The following is a 24,723-nucleotide window of genomic DNA, read 5'->3' as shown; positions in this document are numbered from 1 at the left end:
TTTCACAGTAAGTTTTTTTTCATTTGACTGATTTGATACCCATACAGTTGAAGTCGGAAATTTACATACACCTTAGCCAAATACATTTAAACTCAGTTTTTCACAATTCCTGACATTTAATCCTAGTAAGAAATCCCTGTCTTAGGTCAGTTCAGATCACCGTTTTATTTTAAGAATGTGAAATGTCAGAATAATAGTAGAGAGAATGATTTATTTCAGCTTTCATTTCTTTCATCACATTCCCAGTGGGTCAGAAGTTTACATACACTCAGTATTTGATATAATTAACTTTAAATTGTTTAACTTGGGTCAAACGGTTTGGGTAGCCTTCCACAAGAATCCAACAATAAGTTGGGTGGATTTTGGCCCATTCCTCCTGACAGAGCTGGAGTAACTGAGTCAGGTTTGTAGGCCTCCTTGCTCGCACACGCTTTTTCAGTTCTGCCCACAACTTTTCTGTAGGATTGAGGTCAGGGCTTTGTGATGGCCACTCCAATACCTTGACTTTGTTGTCCTTAAGCCATTTTCCCACAACTTTGGACGTATGCTTGGGGTCATTGTCCATTTGGAAGACCAATTTGTGACCAAATTTGTGACCAAGCTTTAACTGATGTCTTGAGATGTTGCTTCATAGTATCCACATAATTTCCTCCCTCATGACGCAATCTATTTTGTGAAGTGCATCAGTACCTCCTGCAGCAAAGCACCACCACAAAATTATGCTGCCACCCCCGTGCTTCACGGTTGGGATGGTGTTCTTCGGCTTGCAAGCCTCCCCCTTTTTCCTCCAAACATAACAATGGTCATTATGGCCAAACAGTTCTATTTTTGTTTCATCAGACCAGAGTACATTTCTCCAAAAAGTACAATCTTTGTCCCCATGTGCAGTTGCAAACCGTAGTCTGGCTTTTTTATGGCAGTTTTGGAGCAGTGGCTTCTTCCTTGCTGAGCGGCCTTTCAGGTTATATCGATATAGGACTCGTTTTACTGTGGATATAGATACTTTTTTTACCTGTTTCCTCCAGCATCTTCACAAGGTCCTTTGCTGATGTTCTGGGATTGATTTGCACTTTTCGCACCAAAGTACATTCATCTCTAGGAGACAGAATGTGTCTCCTTCCTGATGACGGCTGCGTGGTCCCATGGTGTTTATACTTGCGTACTATTGTTTGTTCAGATGAACGTGGTACCTTCAGGCATTTGGAAATTGCTTCCATGGATGAACCAGACTTGTGGAGGTCTACAATTTTTTGTTTTTGGCTGACTTCTTTTGATTTTCCCATGATGTCAAGCAAAGGGGCTGTCACGCCCTGACCTTAGAGATCATTTTTATGTCTCTATTTTGGTTTGGTCAGGGCGTGAGTTGGAGTGGGCATTCTATGTTTTGTGTTTCTATGATTTTCTATTTCTATGTTTTGGCCGGGTATGGTTCTCAATCAGGGGCAGCTGTCTATAGTTGTCTCTGATTGGGAACCGTACCCTTTTTCCCACCTGTGCTTGTGGGAAGTTCACTTTGTTTGATGGCACTTAGCCTTAAGCTTCACGGTTTGTTTTGTATGTTTATTGTTTTGTCGCCGTCATTTCTTAAATAAAGTAAAATGTACGCTCACCACGCTACACCTTGGTCCTCCTTCAACAACTGTGACAGGGGCACTTAGTTTGAAAGTAGGCCATGAAATACATCAACAGGTACACCTTCTATTGACTCAAATGGGGTCAATTAGCCTTTCAGAAGCTTCTAAAGCCATGACATCGTTTTCAGGAATTTTCCAAGCTGTTTAAAGGCATAGTCAACTTTGTGTATGTAAACTTCTGACCCAATTGTAATTGTGATACATTGAATTATATGTGAAATAATCTGTCTGTAAACACTTGTTGGAAAAATTACTTATGTCATGCACAAAGTAGAAAAACTATAGTTTGTTAACAAGAAATTTGTGGAGTGGTTGAAAAACGAGTTTTAATGACTCCAACCAAAGTGTATGTAAACTTCCAACTTCAACTGTATATTGGTAAAGATGGGAAAACTTTTCAAATATGACTCATACTTTAAAAATGATGTTATCATTGTCTTCTTCTCTTCTCTCTCTCGTTGTCTTCTCTCTCAATCCCCCTCTTTCTTCAGCCTGACTACAGCATTGTTCTACAGCCCTTGTTGGCTCCTGGCTCTGCAGGTCTCCGTACTGTAACTCTCCACTAACTCACTAGAGGAGAAGCTACCAGCAGCGGCAACCTTTCCAGTACAAACCCTCCCCCACCCCACACTCTCTCCCTCCCCTGCGTAACACAATTCACACACTCTTGCAATCAGGACACCACTCTGAGGCTGCCATAGAAACCCAAGGTTTGTGTCTGCATAACACCAGCCCCTCTCTCCCCTCTCTGTAAGGTGAGGGAAAGAGGGAAAGCCTTCGCATTGAGATGAGAGGCAGAGAGGAGAAATGCATGTACACAGCAGAGCTGCCTGACAGCTAGGGAGGCTGTTCCATTCCACTTTTCCAGACAAGACCAAGACCAAGATCGACAGACAGTCTCTCTCTAAGAACAGATATAGCCCATGGTTTACCCCAGACTTGACTTCCCTTGACCAGCACAAAAACATCCTGTGGCGTTCTGCATTAGCATTGAATAGCCCCCGCGTTATGCAACTTTTCAAACAGAAATTTGCATCCTGTAGCACTAATTCCAAAAACTTATGGGACACTGTAAAGTCCATGGAGAATAAGGGCACCTCCCCCCAGTTGCCCACTGCACTGAGGATAGAAAACACTGTCACCACAGATAAATCTATGATAATTGATCATTTCAATAAGCATTTTTCCATGGCTGGCCATGCTTTCCACCTGGCTACCCCTACCCCGCCCAACATCTCAGCACCCTCAGCAGCAAGCTTCAATGCCATAGAACACTCCTACCGTGACCTCCAACTGCTTTTAAATGCTAGTAAAACTAAGTGCATACTCTTCAACCGATTGCTGTCTGCACCCTCCCGCCCGACGAGCATCACTACTCTGGACGATTCTGACGTAGAATATGTGGACAACTACAAATACCTAGGTGTCTGGTTAGACTGTAAACTCTTCTTCCAGACTCACATTAAGTATCTCCAATCTAAAATTAAATCTAGAATCAGTTTCCTATTTCGCAACAAAGCCTCCTTCACTCATGCTGCCAAACATACCCTCGTAAAACTGACGATCCTACCGATCCTTTACAAAATAGCCTCTAACACTCCACTCAGCAAACTGGATGTAGTCTATCACAGTGCCATCTGTTTTGTCACCAAAGCCCCATATACTACCCACCATTGTGACCGATATGTTCTTGTTGGCTGGCCCTCACTACATATTCGTCGCCAAACCCACTGGCTCCAGGTCATCTATAAGTCTTTGCTAGGTAAAGCCCCTCCTTATCTCAGCTCACTGGTCACCATAGCAACACCCACCCGTAGCACGCGCTCCAGCAGGTATATTTCACTGGTCATCTCCAAAGCCAACCTTCCCTTTGGCCGCCTTTCCTTCCAGTTCTCTGCTGCCAATGACTGGAACAAATTGCATAAATCACTGAAGCTGGAGTCATATCTCCCTCTCTAACTTTAAGCATCAGCTGTCAGAGCAGCTTACTGATCACTGTACCTGTACACAGCCCCTCTGTAAATAGCCCATCCAACTACCTCAGCCCTATATTGCTCTTTTGCCCCCCCAGTATTTCTACTTGGACATCATCATCTGCACATCTAACACTCCAGTGTTAATGCTAAATTGTAATTACTTCACCACTATGGCCTATTTATTGCCTTACCTATCTACTCTTCTACATTTTCACACACTGTTTATACATTTTTCTATTGTGTTATTGACTGTACGTTTATTTATGTGTAACTCTGTGTTGTTGTTTTTGTCGCACTGCTTTGCTTTATCTTGGCCAGGTCGCTGTTGTTGATGAGAAAATGAGAACTTGTAAATGAGAACTTGTTCTCAACTGGCCTACCTGGTTAAATAAATGGGGGACAAAATATATATTAAAAAAATGACAGAACCCTCACTAATCAGGAATGAGCAGCATCTTTCACACACGGGCCGTGGCATCCCTTCTATGGACCTCGGCTTACTGCTGAGGAGGGAGCTCCCATAACACCAGCTGAGCATGTGGGCCATGATGTCACTGTGCTCCATTTAACCTGTGATGTAAATGTCACCAGTCAGGCCTTCGCTTGGCTCCCCACTGGCATATGGCTCTCATGATATAGTATGCACATTTGGCCCCTCAACTCTAAATAGTAGCTGCAAGGGAAATATTGGCAGATTTAGCAAGGGAACCTACCTTTATTCAATTGAACCTTTATTTAACAATGACAGTGAGCTGGTACTAGAGGACAATATCTTCAGAAAATGCACCTAAGGAATAAGCCTAACAGTGGAACAGACAATAGGAAAAACACCACATATTGAAAGATGTGGCTAAGACTGTCATTGAGAAATTCTCCTGCTTCTGACTCAGTCCCAGAGTGACATTGAAAGAAAGAGCAGGGGACTCACAGCATGTCAGGACAGTTGTCAGGCTTGTCCAGGAGTCCTCCCTCCATGACGAAACGCAGCACCTGCTCGTTGGACATGCCCTGATACGGCTGCTCAGACAAGGTAGAAATCTCCCACAGCACCACCCCAAATGACCTGCAGGGGGAGACAGAGAGGAGACAGGTATATTAGAAACAACACAAATTTAAAATGTCAAGTTTTATTAGTTGTATATATAGGATAGACATGGTGTACATCGTCCAGTGAAATGCTTACTTGCAGGCTCTTTCTTGACAATGCAACAACAATAACAAATAATACAAGATAAGAATACGAACATAAAGTAAATGGCTCAGTAGAATATATACATATTTGTAAAGTATAATACAGGAAAGCACAATTTATTGTCCAATATCTACCCGTTTTGGGGATGGGGGAGATTGGGGGGCAAGTGTTTAAATTGTGCAGTATTTAGCAATAATAATAATAGTCTGGTAGCAGCACGTGATGTGACGTGCGTGCGTACATGCATGTGTCTGTGTGGGAGTTTGCATGAGTGAGTGCATGTGAGCTAAGCTAAGGTGCGGAGAGTCAGTGCAGGTGGTCAGTCCAGTTCAAGTGTGGCTGGGGTGTGTGGGGTCCTTGATGATGCTGCTGGCCTTCCTCGGGCACAGCTTCAAGTAGATGTCCTGGATGGGTGGGAGCATGGTCCCGGTGATGTACTGGGCCATCTTCACCACCCGCTGGAGGGCCTTGCGGTTATAGACCGAGCAATTCCCATACCAGGCTGTGCTGCAAAGGGTCAGGACGCTCTCGATTGTGCAGTGGTAGTATTTGGAGAGGACCAGGGCTAGTATGCTGAATTTCTTTAGCCGCCCTTAGGAAGTAGACACGCTGTTCTTATTTTAATTGTTTTATTTAAACTTTAGTTATCTGTTGCACCCTCTTGACAAGAATGGTGGTGTTGTTGGTCCATCTCAAGTCCTCGGTGATGTGGACGCCGAGGAACTTAAAACTGCTGACTCTCTCTACTGCAGTCCAATTGATGTGGATCATGGTATGTTCCCCCTGCTTCCTGAAGTCAACAATCAACATATTTTATTTAGCTGTTGTTGAGGTAGAAGTTGTTGTCCTGGCAGCACAATGCCAGTTCACTTATCTCCTTCCTATAGGCGAACTCGTCATTGTGGGGTTATCAGGCCTACATCTCTGGTGTTACCAGTAAACTTGATGGAGTTGGAGTCGTGCAAAGCCATGCAGTTGTTGGTGAACAGGGAGTACAGCAGAGGGCTGAGGACACACCCCTGGGGGTCCCCTGTGTTAAGAGTCAGTGTGGAGAAGGTGTTGTTTCCAATCCACACAGCCTGTGTAGACCACCGTCAGGAAGTCTGGATTCCAGTTGCAGACAGTGGTTTCCAGTCCCAGGGCTCTGAGCTTGGTGTCGACCTTGGAGGGAAGAATAGTGTTGAATGCTGAACTCTAGTCAATGAACAGCATTTTCACATACTGTAGGTGTTCCTCTTGTCCAGGCCTAGTGAAAAGCGATGGAAATGGCATCTTCCATCATCAGCAGCAGGACCATGCAGGGTAATACAGGCAAAACCATCCATACACAGGGCCCAGCAGGGCATGTAAATAACCTCTGGCTGCGCTTTACAAGGATGGTGCTGCATTGTGTAATGTTGAGTAGGACTGTTCTCTAACAGTGCGAAGCAGATTGTGCAAAGAACAGAAGAAACGTTTATTCATACATTCATGCTACATATATTAATCAAATAAGGACAAATGTAAATGTTTGTGTAATTTTGCCTTATCCATATTTTATCCATACAATGAGCCTGTATACTACCTAGAGACCACTAAGGAACTGCAACAGAAAACAAAACTTAACTCTAAGCTTGACACAAAATAACTCATCATTACCAATGATTATTTGTTAGCTCTCTTAAGCCATATTTCCCCCACTGTTGTGGGATCTAAAGGCGGCTAAAAGCTCCACTCTTGATCGACGTGCGTGCATGCACGTGGGTGGAGTCGTTTTTTGGGCAGCAGACTGTTTTCGTTGCGTTTCTACCAGAGAGAAAGTCCACCTTGTGTAGTGTAAATCCACTAGGGGCTTGGGGAGCCAGAGAAGCTTACCAAGCAAGAGGGGCCGAGGAACTCTTTTTGACTAGCTAGCGATGACATTTGAACTTCCGGATCCGGTGTTATATGCCTGTTTACAAATGCTAGCTACATGTCAGGCTAGTCTGGTGTTCTATGCTTTATGACACAATTTTTTAGCCACAGAAGCAAACATGTCTCTTTGTAACGAGTGCACTGAGAGTCGGGAAGCAAGTACAGGGTGTGTGTTTTTAATAAATAAACAAAACAATAAACACGAAACACAAACAACACACCGACATGAAACAGAGTCAATAACACCTGAGGAAAGAACCAAGGGGAGTGACAGATGTAGGGAAGATAATCAAGGAGGTGATGGAGTCCAGGTGAGGGTCATGAGGCGCTGGTGCGCTTGACGATGGTGACAGGTGAGGACGGAGAGGGAGTATACGTGACACTTATTTAATTGAAATTGCTAGAGCTTGAACTGCTACTATTACTAAGGAGGTGAAGAACACAAAGACTGAGAAAATGTGTCCACTGAACACTACAAGAGGGAACGATGGAGAATGCACGTCTCTTGTCCAACATTGACGAGGAAAGACATTTTCAATACTTTCGGATGCGGGTTGACAGATTTTACGACTTGTTTCAGCGGCTTGCCCCTCACATCTCGCACGAGAGAACTCACAGCTTACCCGTAAGTGCTGCAGAAAGGCTGTCTGTGACCATTTGGTTTTTGCCGAGTGGCAGCACACAGCAAAGGGGACACCAGCTTCCTGGAGCCAAGAAACATGTCAGCAGAATGGCTATAGACATGTTCAACAACCTCAAGGAGTACTTCCTCACACCAGCAGGTCAAGTGTCTTTCCAAGATGCTGCTATTACACATGCTATTACACTACAGTAAATGTTGGTGTGGTTTGGAAAACATACGCACACATACATTCTCTTCTTCTGGTTGATGACTGTTTGTTTCATGTTGTGAGCTACAGAATTTGATGTTGCTGTTTGGATTTAGGAGTTTTCTTATTCACACTTTACAAATCACAATAAAGAGTACTATCACGTTGTCCTTGTTCTCGTTTTACCTAACCTTGTTATGTGAAGTGGCCTTTCAATGAGAACTTTCCTGCTATGGTAAATGGGTGAGAAAGGCCATCCAGCTGGAGATAAAAGGTCTAGGCCTTCCAGACATTAACCTCATCTACATAACACAAGTTTGTACATGGTCTTGTGTAGTGGCCTTTCAATGGAGACCTTCCTGCTTTGGTACATGGGTGTGTCCAAATGTGGACAACAAGGACAGACCCCCGCCCCCAAGACATTAACCTCATCTACATAGCTCATGTACAACGCAGTGCAAGTTTACTGAGTGAATGATTCAAAACTGTAATATTTTCTGCCACAAGTACAAATAACCAGACAAATACATTTGTAAGCCTTTTAGATATGCATTTACTATCACAAGAGGAAAATAGTGCAATGTAAAACAATGTAATATACAGGTGAAAAGTGTGATGAAAGGGGAAATAAAAGAAAAAAAACAAAGTAAACACCTGTAACATGTGAATGAGGAAATACAGTGCAATCAGAACGTATTCAGACCCCTTCCTTATTCCTTACCCTTATTCTAAAATTGATTACATTTCATTTTTTCCTCATCAATCTACACACAATACCCCACAATGACAAAGCGAAAACAGGTTTTTAGACATTTTTGCAAATGTAATAAAAATAAAAACAGAAATACCTTATTTACATAAGTATTCAGAACCTATGCTATGAGACTTGAAATTGAGTTCAGGAACATCCTGTTTCCATTGATCATCCTTGAGATGTTTCTTTAACTTGATTGGTGTCCACCTGTGGTAAATTCAATTGATTGGAAATTATTTGGAAAGGCACACACCTGTCTATATAAGGTCCCACAGTTGACTGTGCATGTCAGAGCAAAAACCAAGTGATGAGGTCGAAGGAATTGTCCGTAGAGTGCCGAGACAGGATTGTGTCGAGGCACAGATCTGGGGAAGAGTACAAAAACATTTCTGCAGCATTGAAGGTCCCCAAGAACACAGTTGGCTCCATCATTCTTAAATGGATGAAGTTTGGAACCACCAAGACTCTTCCTAGAGCTGGCCGCCCGGCCAAAGTGGGGAATCGGGATTGTCACTCTGACAGAGCTCCAGAGTTCCTCTGTGGAGATGGGAGAACTTTCCAGAAGGACAATCATCTATGCAGCACTCCACCAATCAGGCCTTTATGGTGGAATGGCCAGACGGAAGCCACTCCTCAGTAAAAAGGCACATGACAGCTCACTTGGAGTTTACCATAAGGCACCTAAAGGACTCTCAGACCATAAGAAACAAGATTCTCTGGTCTGATGAAACTAAGATCGAACTCTTTGAATGCCAAGCGTCACGTCTGGAGGAAACCTGGCACCATCCCTATGGTGAAGATATGCTGGTGGCAGCATCATGCTGTGGGGATGTTTTTCAGTGGCAGGGACTGGGAGACAGTCAGGATCAAGGAAAAGATGAACGGAGCAAAGTACAGAGAGATCCTTGATGAAAACCTGCTCCAGAGCGCTCAGGACCTTAGACTGGGGCGAAGGTTCACCTTCCAACAGGACAATGTAGGAGTGGCTTCGGAAACAAGTCTCTGAATGTCCTGTAGTGGCCCAGCCAGAGGTCAGACTTGAACCCGATCAAACATCTCTGGAGAGACCTGAAAATAGCTGTGCAGCGACGCTCCCCATCCAACCTGATGGGGCTTGAGAGGATCTTGAGAGAAGAATGGGAGAATCTCCCCAAATACATGTGTGCCAAGCTTGTAGCGTCATACGCAAGAAGAATCAAGGCTGTAATCACTTCTAAAGATGCTTAAACAAAGTACTGAGTAAAGGGTCTGAATACTTATGTAAATGTGATATCATTGTTTTTAACAAATTTGCAAAAATGTATAAAAACCTGTTTTTGCTTTGTCATTATGAGGTATTGTGTGTAGATTGATGAGGGGGGGGATTAAAAGCAAAGGGGTCTGAACACTTCCGAAAGCACTGCAAGTAAAAGAAACATGCACCAAAAAAATCTAGGAAATTACCCACGGCCTTAACGTATGAATAAGAAAAAAAAACACAACAACATATTTTTTGGGGTGAGACAAATGGGAGACTGATCAGCAGGAATAGACCATCCATGGTACCATGACGTTGTAGACGGCCTTTGCTGGACACCGCTGCTGTTTCTGTAACTCCTGCTGCTGTTTCTTTAAGTCATCTACCCGCTGCATAATGTCAGTGTCCAAAGGATCCTCCGTTGCCTTCCTCTTCCGGCCATTGGATCTGTGTCGGGGAGATGGGGTAGAGGTTGATGGAGGTACAGGGAAGAGAAAAGGGTGCGCCTGGACGGTGGGTTGGGTGTTGGTGAGAAGGCATGATGAACCACCTGTAGATGGGCCCTCAGGGCTCAGCTCCGTCTCTGGACTGTCCAAAACACCACTCCCTCCAAGACCAACAAGAAGATGGCGAATGTATTAGAATACAATGTAAGCAATCTTAAAACATCTCCATTGGCTCCTTTGAGTTAAAATGTTTACCCCAAATAACTGATTTCATCAACATCTCAATCTACTTAACACAACACACTGTCTGTTTTCTGATGTTTGAACTAGCCTGCTATTCATTATGATAACACAGGCACGGAATATTTCCCACTCACAATTTCTCACATCCAGAAAATAACTGATTTCACATGTTCTAACTATGTCTGCTAAACATAAGGTCACAAACACACACACTGACTATACAAAAGGACTCGGTTGCATGACGAGTACATACCGTTTCTGGCATATTTGTGTCTGTCTGACGATGTCTCCCGTGAACACGAAACCAATCCAGTTGTCTGAAAATCGGTAGGGGACACACCAGAGGCAGCCCCACTCCTCATCTCCTTCACCCTTTTCAGATTGTGAACATACCGGTCCCAAATCTTTCTCCATGAAAGAGTGCAAAACTCACCTCACACTTCCCCTCAGTCTTCTCAAGGAATAGTATGTCGGGTCTCAATTTCCAGGTAGGAAAAAACTGCGTTGAATGCTGGAGCGCATTACAAGAGCCGCCCATTTTGTGATGAAAAACAACATTTCTCCATCGGCCCTGTTTGTGCATTATGTGTAGACAGCATCATTGTGACTTTGTCAGTCAGCTTGTTCTCAATAAATCAAAATCATTGTTAAGTGTTCCTGTATCAATATGTACTTTTAAACACATAATTCCACCTATAGTAATTTGATGAACAGGACATTTATTTGAATCTAGGTTTCTCTGGAGGCGTAATAACACGTTATCCTTATCACCAGAGGTTGGATGGGGACCTGTATCAGCAATTGTGACCAGACAGACAGATCATCTGCAGAGATATAGCTCTCCATGTACTAAGTTTGTACTTTTCTATATCACGTATCAAATGACTGCACAAAAGGAGAATGACCTTCTTTTTGTGCATATAAAACTCATATAAATACTTGATAGAACTGCAATTACAGAACTCAGATAGACTTTTCTCTGTAGATTCAGAGTGTATTTGAATCCAGAATACTCGGGAGACATAATATTAAGTTCTACATATCATCAGAGGGTGAAGGATGACCTGTATTAGTGATTTTGAGCAGATAAATATATCACCGGCAGAGATAGAGCACCTTATATACTCACCTATGGTTATTACTGTTTAGAATTAGGTATGACTGTGTACAGAATCAAAATGACCTTACATATATGCTTAGTTGCAGTCAAAACAACTCATATAAAGTCTGTCAGTGGTAGGAATACTTGATAGAACTAGAGTAAAGAAATCACCTACCCTCCGAATGTACACATAGTGCTGTATTGGTGTGTATTCTCCGAATAATAGTTATTCTCCAGGAAATGTTACATAAATAGCAGAAATCCTATAGTATATGTTATATGTGCAACTTGTTATGGTACTTTGGTTGCTATAACATTTGGTTTAACGTGACATTGAGGATTTGGGCATGCTTTTTGAAGCATCCTGCCATAGGCCTTACCACGGCCTTACCACTCCCATTGTTTCACTAGCAGCAATGCAAATGCTATCTGTGAGGTAAATAAATAAATAAAACTATGCCATATTTTTGTTCATTGTCTCTCATGATCAATGGATGAATCAAATTAAGAATACTTCAAATTTTGGTGTACCACCCTTTAAATGGGAGTCGATTTGACCAAATATGACAAAATTTGTATTTACTTCAAAATTCTAAGAACTAAATTATACTTCAACCAAATTATTGTAAATCAGCTTTTTAGTACAAATGTGGATTGTACTTCTAAAAAAAAGCTGCATATCATTTAAGGGAAAATATATATATTTTTGCTTTACAGAATATTAAAATGATTGCTAGAATAACAATCTGTTTTGACTATTTTGTTAAATTTCAGATACACATTATTTACATGACTAATAATGTTTTAATAAGAAATATGTTGATATTTTGCTATGATTGTTGCTTTTTCCAATAGTTTCTTCTTTGGGTCAAAATGACCCCAGTGAGTAATCCATGTATGTAAAAGATGTTGGTAGTATGAGGGTTAAAAAAACATTTTATTACATTGACTTGTATCTAATTGGCTGAAACAGGAGTGTGTTGAAAGATACTTTTTTTTAGATAAACAAGAAAAGACACCTACTGGTAATTTCATAGGAGCCCAGAATAAGTTCCCACAATGCTTGTTTTCATCTGCGTGACTTCAAAGACAAAGATAGGGAATGGGACGTGGAGGTGAATTTCTGTTGGCACTCTAAACCATCATTGGAAAACATCTGGAGGAGTTTAAGTGTGCTTGTAGGGACAGACCCGTGGGACACTTTCGATTGGGAAACAAAAACTAAGGAGCTAGGAAACAGCTATAGTTCTCTAAAGCAACCCATTCCAGAGAGAGAACTGGAAGGAGCGTTGATCTGCTGTTCTAAACTCACTCTATGTTCCTGAAAGCACAGAGGAACTGGACTAAACAGGAACTACTTTTCACTGCCAAAATGTACTGTACCTACTAACTATAATAGCATCCAGATGAATTCCTAACTTCCTTAGGACATGGACTGTGTGTGTGAAGTGATAGGCCTGTTTTCCCCACGCTAGTCCCGGAGAGAGCATGCAATATTCTAGCACACATACAGCTAGTGTACTGCGCAGGTCTGTGTATGCGCGTGTGTGTGAGTCAGAGGCGAGGAGCTCTTACCAGACATCAGAGTTTGTGGTGAACACTCCGTCTTTCAGCGACTCTGGGGACATCCAGCGGACTGGCAGAAGGCCCTTCCCTCCTTTCCGATAGTAATCCGTCTCGTAGATGTCTCGCGTCATGCCAAAGTCTGAGAAGAAGAGAAGAGAATTTTGAGTGGCCACTAAATATCCCACTAATGTGAGGGAGTGGATGCTCATGAGGCCTAATCCATTCCTCACCTCTCCTTCTCTTCTGTCCATTTACATCTGAAAGCTATTCCTCTCCCTCAAGCACTCAGTGATCTCAAAATACTTACTTTGGAGTACAGCAGAGCAGAGGGAGTTTAGCATTAAACAAACAGGGGGAAGTAGAAGTAATACTGTATTTTAAGGCACTCACCCCCGATCTTGACGGTGAAGTCCTCCGCCACCATGCAGTTCCTGGCAGCCAGGTCTCTGTGGACGAACTTGTTGGCGTTGAGGTATGCCATGCCGTCCGCAATCTCCCCTGCCATCTGGATCATCTTCTTCAGCGGGGGCAGAACCTGGCTGGACGTGTTCTGTGGCAAAGAGGCAGAGACGTGAGCACAAGCAGGCCATTCAGTCTATCCCTCCAACCTCCTTCTCCCTGCTGTCTGCAGCACTGAACCATGGCCAGGGCACACCACACAATGTGAGAGACCAACTGACGGAGGTGTGTGTGTGTGCCGTATTAATAGATGATTAATGCACTGACACACAGACTTGAGTTCTGTGAGAGACTATGTTATAAAGAGCAGGAGGGGTAATGTACACATACCTCTTTACGGAGCGAGCGCAGGTGACTCTTCAGGTCTCCACGGGTCATCAGCTCCATTATCACCAAGGTGGGCTGTCCCTGAGAGACCACGCCCAGCAGACGCACCTACACCAATCACAACACAGCACCGAGAGGGTATCAGGGTAGATGAGCACAAACAACATTGGTGTAGTATTCCTTCTGAAACTTTTGGGAAAGAAACAGATATCTAAGTGCTAATATTCACTAAGTGACTGAAGTGATGTGGAATGTTCTTGCTTTTGAAACTACTCTGGCTCCTTTTAACTAAAACGACTGTGGAGCTTTGAGGAAAGCAGAAAAAAACTCCTCCTTGCCTCTAAATTATTCAAATTGAGCTTAATAATTAAGTGTTCGGCTTTTAATCACCCAGACATGCTAAAAGGTTGTAACAGAGTTTTTCCAAGGGGGAAATCCTTAACATTTCCGTTTATCTGAATTAATGAGGATTCGGCTGTGATAGAGCACAAAGGTCTCGATCACACAGTTACAGCTGGCCTCAGGTTATACTGGAATTATACTGCAGCTCCCTGTGCCCTGGGTAGTTTGCCCTGGCTTTGACCTCTGACCTCATCAGCCAGCCAGGTGTCTCCGACCCTATGCAGCGGTCTCTGCCTGGGGCCCTTTGTTTCTAACCTTGAAATTGTGAACCTTGTGAAATTGAAGCAATAATCTCATCACTCAAAGCTAGTGTTTCTGAGCCAATGTCCCTGATGTTAACTGGTGTTTTGTCTCTCTCACCACGTGGTGACAGTTGAACTCCTTCATGACGGAAGCCTCATTGAGGAACTCTATCCTCTCCCTCATGCTGGCTGACTCGTTGACCGTCTTGATGGCCACGCGCGTCTCTGGGTCGTCTTTAACCACGCCCTTAGCGAGGCCCTCGTACACCATGCCAAAGGAACCCTGGCCCAACTCCTTGTGCATGGTGATCTTTTCCCTGGCCACCTCCCACTCATCTGGAACATACACTGAACACAGGAGTAGAGGACAGTCAGAGACAGACACAAAATACCATCACCCGAGGAGAGTCGGATATTTTGCATTTATAATGACACTGTAGGTGTTCAGATGGTTCTTACTCTCAGCAGCACTGAAGTACTCAGGGTTGACAGAAGCATAGAGGACACCATTCCCCAGCCTGTCACTGTTCCTGTGGACACAAACACATCTGTGTGAGCCAGTGGAGGCAGCTTCGGCAAAAGATAAATGGGATCGTTCATTCAGCAGAAAAGCCGACAATCTTATGAACTGCCTAAGGCAGGAAAATTATCACAATAGCACTATTATATTATTAAACTGATTAATATCACACAAGTCAAACATTTTGTTACAGAGACACAGTTGTTTGTTATAGTGATCATTCAGCTCCTCTTACCTTTTTTTGTTGATAAAAAAGAGTGCAGTAATGAGGCTGGCGATAAGAATTATCACTATGATGGGGATGATGATGACCAGATAGAACGTGATGTCGTAGTCCCCTGCAACAAGATGATAACAGAACAACTATTCAAATCTGACCAATGAGAAAAGGAGGATTTAACAGAAATATAATTTCTGGGCATAAAAATCATCCATATAAAAGGCATTTTAATGAGGAAATGCACGTGTTCTCCCTACGTGTGCGTGGGGTTACGTAGAAGGACACTGGCCCAGTCCAGGACCCGTTTCCTGCCAGGGAGGTGGCGCGCACGCGGGCAGAGTAGTTCCCAGAGCCTAGGTTGGTCAGACGAGCTCCTTTGTGCACTCTGTAGTGCTGGCGTGACACACACTCATGTTTCTCAGGCTGGAAAACACACACACACACACACACACAGACAAAGTGTCAACCTGATGTCTGATGGCCACAGTGGGTTGAGGGGTTGAGGCCCTGCAGAACTCCCAGGGGCCCTGGCCCATACAGACTCACCTCGGTGCCTTGGCGAAACTTAATCTCATACATTAGGATGAGACCGTTGGGGTTGACAGGCTCCGGCCACCTCAGCAGCACCGACCCCTCCACCTTCTCATCCCTCTCCTGATTCACCGTGCCTGGCATGTCATCCGCTTTGTCTGATGGGCAGAGATACAGACACTAAATATCAGATGGCTTCCTACACATAAGCCATTTCCAAAAAGGAACAATAACGCTATGCAGATGGCCATGGTCAAGGTGTTGTTGTTGAAGCATTTGTGTTTAGTGTTGTCTGTGTCTGTGTGTGTGTGTGACTGCCTCACCTGCAGGTTTGGTCCTGGAGAAGACGAAGGCTCCAGCACTGCAGCGACGGACCTCCTGGTTACAGGCGTGGATGTCGATGCGGTAGACAGTGAAGGGCTGTAGGTTGGTGATCTCTATAAACTCTGTCTTGCTCCGGTCCTCCATGAAGGGGAACTCCCTCTCGGGGGATTCTCCGTCTGTCCCATTACCCTCCAGGCCTGTGGTGTTGCCACCCCGCGCCAAGGTGCTGTTAGCCACCCCAAATAGATCCCTACGCCGCCGGTCGGGGGGCCTGAAGGACAAAGGGGGTTGCATAAAGAAATTCTATAGAGAGAGACCCACTGACTCACTGTAGCAGAAAAGGCACATGTGTGCAAAGGATAAGCGACAAAGGTTGAGGAGAAGAAGGAGTGAAGAAGATGTGTGGGCTTTCAGCTTCTCTGGAACGGAGCTGAGGCACAGTTAAAGAGGAGAGAGGGGAATATCAAGTCAGCTAGCCATACAGTAATATAGTGGTTCTCAACTGGTTTTGCCTCGGGATCCAAATTGAACGAGGTTGTCTCCGTCGCGACCTAATATTCATATTGCGAAATATAAAAATGGAAAACTATTTTTAGTGCTATATTTTATAGTAAATGTAGTAATTATATGACAAGGGAACAACATTCCCACCTGTTTAATTGTCAATAATGAAATCATTCCCATGTTCTTGATGAAGAATGTCAATAAACAATAAGTTGGTTTGAGAGCACAAAATCAACCAAAATAGTGCTGCTAATAGCTCTATATTGAAAATTCTGTGATAGAATTAAAAATATCTGAGATGAAATTAAATTATTAAGTTCATTATCATTTCTACACACTTCTTGCTGTTTTTTATTTTTTTAACTCTGCGACCCAAAACCTCCCGGGCGCAACCCACCAGTTGAGAATCGCTGCAGTAATATACTCTGGAACACCATACTGTACATACAGTATACTGTAGACTTCATACCGAGCCCACATGATGTCATTGACACGAGTCACACTGAGCAAAAGCATCCCCTTCAACCTCACAGGACAGGGCGGGGTCCTCTACAGGAATATAATATGGGAATAAGAAGTAGTAATAAGTACTATCAAGCAGTAAAATGACCATTTCCAGTGGGATACAACTTAACTGAGAGTAGAGTACATTATGTTGAAGTGGCCTGGTTGTATTTGTTGTTGCAGTGTGTCTGTCCAGCTGCAGTGGTCTGCTCCCTGTGGAGCTGTGTGGTGTGATGAGGTCAGAGAGGTGGGACAGAGGTGCAGAGAGAGCACACATCCACACACTGTCAGCACCCTGCCTGTCTACTCTGTTAGCCTACATGTCCTCATCCACAGGACAAATGCACTTTTCAAGGGAAAGTTATGGGAGAATAATGACCACCTGTTTGAAGCATAGAGAGGCGTTTTTTTTGCATGATACTAAAATAAGGCAAATAAAGCAATAAACACAAAATCAAATGGTACATTCCGTCAAAAAGAGCAAACAAGAGAACCTGCAACAGGACTGCAGCCCTCTTTCATGGAGTGATGGAGATGGTTGTAAACACAATGATGAGGATGACGGTGTGAGCCACAGAAGCTGGAGAGCCGGCCGGCTGCAAGTGGATCCTGGCTGGAGCCACTGACAACATGCAGGCAGTGGTAGCAGTAGCAGATCACCAGACACTACTAGGTGGGGCCACTGGGACTCCACAACACACGGGGCGCTGTGCCGATACCGAGAGGAGCAGACCTTACCTAGAGTCACCTTTAGGAGACGTGTAACGACTGGCTCTCTCTGGGTCTCTGAAAGAATTCAACAGTCAGCCACAGGCGGCTGGTGGCACCTTAATTGGGGAGGACGAGCTCATAGTAATGGCTGAAACAGAATAAATGGAATGGTATCGAACTAATCAAACACATGATTCCCATGTGTTTGAAACCATTCCGAGCTGTCCATTCCAGCCATTATTATGAGCTGTCCTCCCCTCAGCAGCCTCCTGTGCAGTCAGACCACAGTGCATTCAACTGAGGTAAGGAAAATACAGGACTGTCTGACAGTGGTGGGATGTGCTGTGTATATGTTGGCTTAAACAACAATGAATCCAGAACATATTTAGATTCATAGGGTGTTTACAGTACACATGAACAAGACAAAGTAAATATGTAAAGAGTCTTTAAGGAGAGATAAATTCATTAGTGAATAAAAGTGACTGATGGATGAGTGTGTCTGAAAGGACTCCTGAGTATCTCTCTCTAACTCCACCTAACAGTACAGGCCAGCAGGGTTCACTCAGGAATACAAGAGAATGTGGTTTCTGCTTTATTTTACATTCCAACATCTAGACCTTCAAAAATACTGTACAAAGCCAATGTTCTCTCAGAACTATTCCACAAAAGAAATGACTAATATGAGCGGGTGACAAAAGCCCTTGAGACTGACCGGCACCCACGGGAAAAAAAGTATTTACGGTGAGTGGAAAAACACAAACAGGCACAGACAGGCACACAGATCTGTGGGAAGAAAACAGAAGCCATCGCACACCTCTGTCAACATTCCATCCTGAAAGTTTTAACTGCTCCAGCAAAGTCCACGGTGCACAGCACTCCAAAACGATCAGTTACTATTAACAATACACAACAGCACTGAGGACTGGCAGAGCTTTAATGAACATCTTGTATAAGAGACAAGTGCATGGAAGGGAGCACGAGACAGCCTGCCATTGAAGACTGGGTCGCCCCAAGATGAATGAGAGGGGTGATGGGTAGACACCCCCTTGTGCCAATTTGCCCAGGAGAGGGGACAGATGGCTGGGTTGCCAGAGAGCTACAAGGCAGAGCAGAGCAGAGTAAAGCAGACCTGTCCTCAAATGAACTTTAGACAGAGGACTGATACTGAAGCGTGACCTTCTAACCAGGCGCTGCTGACTGCAGCTGGTGTACTCCCTCCCCAGCTCCCCTCCTAAAAAAATACCTCCCTCTTTCTCACCTTTACGCTGTACGAGGGATCCTAAGAGAGACATGACTGCACTCTCTGTCTGGAGCCAGAACAGCGTGATTTAGCGGTACTCTTTTACCACAGCAGCTGAACATAGCAGCCTCTCATGCCAGTGAAAAGAGAGGCCAGAGAAAGGACACTTTTTTCTACTTAATGATCATATACAATATGAAAGCACAGCTGTGATGGCGAGTGCTCTCTGAAGGACATACAGGGTGATAACCAGATGGTAAGGGCAGTGCCAACTGCCATCAACAGGATAAACACAGGAACCTTTGCGGTACTTCTCAATGTCCTTCTGTGTGTCCTTGGACAAGGACATTGAGAAGTACATCATGAGTTAGGTGATGTCATGGTTGCAACAACCCAATCAGCTGATGTCCACTCGGTGAATCTGAAAGGTTGTCACCCATCCCTGTCCCCTGATTACTCTCGTCTACTTCTCCAGCCAGTCAGTCTGTCTTGCTGAATGGTGTTCACTGGTCTGGCCAGCATTAAGGGGATCTTCCCTTTCTCTCCTCATTCATTTGAATTCCAGATGGCTTCTCTGTACATTTCCTGGCAGCAGGTCACTCCGAACCATGCCGCGGACAAAGAGAGCGTGTGAGGGAAGGAGGGCGACAGAATGGAAAACATTTCCTCTCTCTCTGTTTCTGTTTCCCAGCTCCCTTTCGCCTTCTCTGTTAACCCTGGACTTCTGAGAAAAAAAATTGCACTCATTCAGAGGCACTTCCCTAGAGTGTTTTGTGATAATGCTGGCTCTGTTGTGGTGGAGTACCTGTGCATACACAAGCATAGTCCTTAGCGGCAGGCCAGAGACCTGGCACTCCTCGGTTTCCTAGACAACTATAACAAATCAATAAGAGAGTGAAAGAAAACAATTAGTAACAATACTGCCCTACCAAGCAAAAAGGCAGTAACTGCTCACTTGGACGAAAATGTGTTAGTCATTTGTGCTACATTAAATACATGCTTAATCATGTGGACAAGTATCCTGCCTCTATTGTGTTTTGGAGAAAATGGGGGTCATGTTAGCAGGAACTGCACTCGGTTACTGTGAAACCAAGGTTAATAAAAGCCATTTTTCTCAGTTCCACAATATGAGCAGTTACTGCCTTTTTGCTTGGTAGGGCAGAATAGTGGTCTTGTTTTATTGTTTGTTTTAATACTGTGAAAGAGAGCATCACAGAGGCGAAGGAAAGGGCGTCATAACATTACATAAATGCATGAGCTCAGTCCAGCAGGTGATGAAGAGCACACTGTACTAAGCAGGCTGGCGTCAGGGCAAGATATAAACACTGGAAGGTATCAAGCACCAGAGAAGTCTATGGAGGTTAACAAGTGCATTAGAATTTGTTTTCCATTCAATTTGTTTTGCGATGAAATGGTACTAATTCAGTGAATACTCAAACCTCTACCCTGAATACACTGAGTATACAAACGCAGTATCGCTCATGCACTCATTCACCTCACACACACAGACACACACAGGGCCTGATCTGCCATCTGGTATGGAGAAACAAGTGGCCTGAGTTTACCCTGAAAAATGATCAATTTCAAAACACAGTGAGTACATCTGTGTGTGTATGACATAGAGTGAATGTGTGTGTGGGAAGGGGTTGGAGTCTTTGAAACTGTAAAGCATCCGTAGCCATGAGAAGGTAAAATTATAACACAACACAGATGTCGTTCCCCATTCTGGCAAACAAAAGGCTAACGGGCTGAAAGGGTGCAGCCAGCCCAGCAAGCAGAGCGCAGCGCAGGCCCTTCAGACTCATTAATCAGATCCCTCTCCCTGGGTTTGTTTGTGCTGCCTAAATTACAGCCTGCTAGGCCTTAATATCCGCCGCCGCCGTCGTCATGGCGATGGAAAAGCCACAAGTGCCGTAAGCAGGCATTGAATTCCTGCTCCCCATGTTTCTCACCGTCAGGCAGGGTCCTCTGACACAGCTACAGCCCAGCAGCCCTACACCCTCCCTCCCTCCAAACCCTCATGATGTTTAGATCCTGTCAGTCCCAGTCTCAGGGCTGGGTAATTACAGCACCATTGCCTCCTGATCCTGGATCTCTCTCTGGGCTATTAAAGCAAACAGGACCCAGACTGTGAGCTCAGCTCTCTGATAATAATCGACAAAGTCTCAGAGAAGGGTTTGGTCCAAAAGCTGTAATCAAATGGGGGAGGTTATAGCCAGCGCTTTACAACCACACTGTTGAATGATCTCTCACCATAGAGAAAGACTGCCTGCTGCCTGGCACCTACCTGGGGGTGAAGATGGAGTTGTGCAGGAAGTTCTCAAAGACTTTGCGGTAGGATGCGTCATCTATCTCTGCCTTCAGGTCCTCCTTGGTCTTGGGGCAGGGGCAGCAGGGGCCCTTGTCCCCCCCAGACAGGTCAGGCTTGGTGGGCTTGGTGTCGTCCTCCATGTCTGCCAACCCCGTGGCTGAGATTCTAATGGGGATCTTCAGCTCTTTTGTTGAGAGTTGGAGGGGAACAGGACCCATTAGCAAATGACAGCATTCACCAAAGAAAACAAAAATGAAAAGGGATTAGGTGGTGTTGTGAGGGAAATCTTATGTTTGTGTATCAAATCAATGCTACTTTTCTAATAACTAATTAGCTGGGTTAATGCAGGTAACTGACTGATCGTGTATGGAGGAATCCTCACTATCACTGATAAGCAACTTGGCAGTACACCCAGAATATTGCTATGAGAACAACCAAGGTATCTCAGTTTTAAGGTCTCAACTTGGAGAGAGAAAGCCTTGTGAGGTATTGGTCAGTCACATGTGCGAGCCACCAGTAATGATGAATTAATAATGCTAAATCATGCATATATAACTTGTCTGTGTATAGCGGTATATAAGACAACTGCTGGGAATGATCCAGCGGAGTTTCTGATAGACCTGTACGTTGTGCAGAATTTGTTGTAAACCTCTCCAGCTTGCTGATAATAAAGAGTGATTCATTTAAGATTGACTTCAGGTGTCCCTGGTGTTGAATTTCCACCAGAGTGTACAGAGCATTATAATTCTAGAGGAGGAGAGATACCTACAGTTTGGACTCCATAATGCACAAAGATGAAAAGTAGACAAGGGAAGAGAAAGAGGAGGAGTTGGAATGCTGACCTTTGGAGCAGTAGTTGTGTTGGTACAGCTCCTTGTCTTCAGCTTGCTGCTGCCAGCGGATCAGGTAAAAGGTGAGATTGCCGTTAGGGTTGAGGGGAGGTGACCATTTCACCACCAGCTTGGAGGACGAGTTGGAATACGCCCGGGTATCCATTGGCATAGACGGCTCTGTGACAAAAACACACAAATGTTGAAATGCTGTGAGTGGTGTTTACTACACTGAACCAAAATATAAACACAACATGCAACAATTACAAAGATTTTACTGACTTACAGTTCGTATAAGGAAATCAGTCAATTGAGATGAAATCATTAGGCCCTAATCTATGGATTTCACACGACTGGGAATACAGATATGCATCTGTTGGTTACCTTAAAAAAGGTATGGGTGTGGCTCAGAAAACCAGTCAGTATCTGGTGTGACCACCATTTGCATCATGCAGTGCATCTCCTTCACATAAAGTTGATCAGGCTGTTGATTGTGGCCTGTGGAATGTTGTCCCACTCCTCTTCAATGGCTGTGCGAAGTTGCTGGATATTGGCAGGAACTGGAACACGCTGTCGTACACGTCGATCCGGAGCATCCTAAACATGCTCAATGGGTGACATGTCTGGTGAGTATCCAGGCCATGGAAGATCTGGGAGATTTTCAGCTTGCGGAATGGGGCGTGTATTATCATGCTGAAACATAAGGTGATGGCGGCGGATGAATGGCAAGACAATGCCTCAGGATCTGGTCACGGTATCTCTGTGCATTCAAATTGCCAACGATAAAATGCAATTGTGTTTGTTGTTCATAGCTTATACCTGCCAATACCATAACACAACTCCACCGCTACCATGGGGCACTCTGTTCACAACATTGAAATCAGCAAACCGCTCGCCCACACGACGCCATACACGCTGTCTGCCATCTGCCCAGTACAGTGTAAACAGGGATTCATTGGTGAAGAGCACACGTCTCCAGTGTGCCAGTGACTATCAAAGGTGAGACTTTGCCCACTGAAGTCAGTTACGACGCTGAACTGCATTCAAGTCAAGACCCTGGTGAGGACAATGAGCACACAGAAGAGCTTCCCAGAGATGGTTTTTGACAGTTTGTGCAGAAATTCTTTGGTTGTGCAAACCCACCGTTTCATCAGCTGTCCGTGTGACTGGTCTCAGACGATCCCGCAGGTGAAGAAGCCAGATGTGGAGGTCCTGAGCTGGCGTGGTTACACATGGTCTGTGGTTGTGAGGCCGGTTGGATGCACTGCCAAATTCTCAAAAACGACGTTGGAGGTGGCTTATGGTAGTGAAATGAACACTAAATTCATTGGCAACAGCTTTGATGGACATTCCTGCAGTCAGCATGCCAATTGCGTGCTCCTTCAAAACTTGCGACATCTGTGACATTGTGTTGTGTGACAAAACTGAACATTTTATAGTGTCCTTTTATTGTCCATAGCACAAGGTGCACCTGTGTAATTATCATGCTGTTTAATCAGCTTCTTGATATGCCACACCTGTCAGTTGGATGGATTATCTTGGCAAAGAAATGTTCACAAACAGGGATATAAACAAAATTGTGCACAACATTTGAAAGAAATAAGCTTTTCGTGCATATTATAGAATATTTCTGGGAGCTTTTATTTATGTTGTGTTTATATATATTTTTGTTCAGTGTATAAAGTTTTAAATGTATTGTTTTCATGAAGCTTAAAATAAGAGTGATACATTTCCTTATTGAAAGTTCTGATAAGAAGTGTTTCAGTTTATCTTGGGTGAAAACATGTTCACGGCTGAGGCGACCTGATGCTGTGTACAGTAGCTGTACTGTAGTCTGGTCTGTGTACAGCAGCTGTACAGTGTCTTACCTGAGGGGCTGGTGCGTATATAGACCACGTCACTCTTGGCTCCAGGGATGTGTTTGTCCTCCACCACCAGGGTGATGGCCTTGACAAAGATGGCGTACTGGGTCCAGGGCTTCAGTGGGGACAGCAGCACACCAGGGTCTATCTCTTTGTCTTGCGGTAGGTCCACGTCAACCATGTTCCAACTGTTGGAGCCACACCCATCCTGGCCATCAAACTCTGTGATGTTCTGGTGCGGTCTGGATTGCATGGTTAAGACACCTTATGTCAATTTAGTACAGCAACTCTGAATCCACAAACACAGCAGATAATGTCCTGTCTACAAGTATAAGTATTTGGGGCAGCAGGTAGCCTAGTGGTTAGCGCGTTGGGCCAGTAACCGAAAGGTTGCTAAATCGAATTCCCGAGCTGACAAGGTAAAAATCTGTTGTTCTGAACAAGGCAGTTAACCTACTGTTCCTAGGCCGAATTTGTTCTTAACTGACTTGCCTAGTTAAATAAAAAACATAAAAAATAAAGGCTCTACGCAGTACAATAGGGAATGGTATATCTCCATGAGAATACTTACGCTTCCTTGTAGTAGACGATGAAGCTGATGAGGTCTCTGTAGTCTGGTGGTCGGTAGCGCTCCCAAGTCAGCTTGATCCGGTTACTCATAGTGCTGTTGGACTTGAACTTCAGGATATGACTCTCACCTACAAACACAAACCACACCTTAGATCAGTAGTTCCCAAACTGGTGTGTGGTAGTCCCCCCGCCCCTGCCAAAAAGGAATTCTGTCCGGCTTTCAACTTACTCTTGAAAGTTGTAGCTAATAGTAGAATGCGTAAGATGCTATTTCCCTCATTAAAATGCAAATC

At 44.3% G+C, this 24,723-nt stretch overlaps 1 protein-coding gene across 1 annotated transcript in view; it reads right to left on the bottom strand.

The window, feature by feature from the left end:
• LOC110520661 (insulin-like growth factor 1 receptor) overlaps positions 1 to 24,723 on the bottom strand; it is a 165,769-nt gene that overhangs the window by 7,718 nt on the left and 133,328 nt on the right. The window contains exons 7-20 of the mRNA XM_021598084.3: positions 24,432 to 24,558; positions 23,867 to 24,102; positions 22,011 to 22,178; positions 21,145 to 21,352; positions 15,898 to 16,169; positions 15,590 to 15,732; positions 15,301 to 15,466; positions 15,059 to 15,161; positions 14,763 to 14,833; positions 14,422 to 14,651; positions 13,663 to 13,767; positions 13,264 to 13,423; positions 12,883 to 13,012; positions 4,539 to 4,673 (exon numbers count right to left, since the gene is read on the bottom strand). Coding sequence (XP_021453759.2) covers positions 4,539 to 4,673; positions 12,883 to 13,012; positions 13,264 to 13,423; positions 13,663 to 13,767; positions 14,422 to 14,651; positions 14,763 to 14,833; positions 15,059 to 15,161; positions 15,301 to 15,466; positions 15,590 to 15,732; positions 15,898 to 16,169; positions 21,145 to 21,352; positions 22,011 to 22,178; positions 23,867 to 24,102; positions 24,432 to 24,558 — 2,254 coding nt within the window. The remainder of the gene's footprint in view (positions 1 to 4,538; positions 4,674 to 12,882; positions 13,013 to 13,263; positions 13,424 to 13,662; positions 13,768 to 14,421; positions 14,652 to 14,762; positions 14,834 to 15,058; positions 15,162 to 15,300; positions 15,467 to 15,589; positions 15,733 to 15,897; positions 16,170 to 21,144; positions 21,353 to 22,010; positions 22,179 to 23,866; positions 24,103 to 24,431; positions 24,559 to 24,723) is intronic.

This window comes from Oncorhynchus mykiss, chromosome 1 (assembly GCF_057628025.1).
Source record: "Oncorhynchus mykiss isolate SJ-2025 chromosome 1, ASM5762802v1, whole genome shotgun sequence".
NCBI classification, from domain to species: Eukaryota; Metazoa; Chordata; class Actinopteri; order Salmoniformes; family Salmonidae; genus Oncorhynchus; species Oncorhynchus mykiss.
This window is presented reverse-complemented; position numbering and strand designations above follow the sequence as displayed.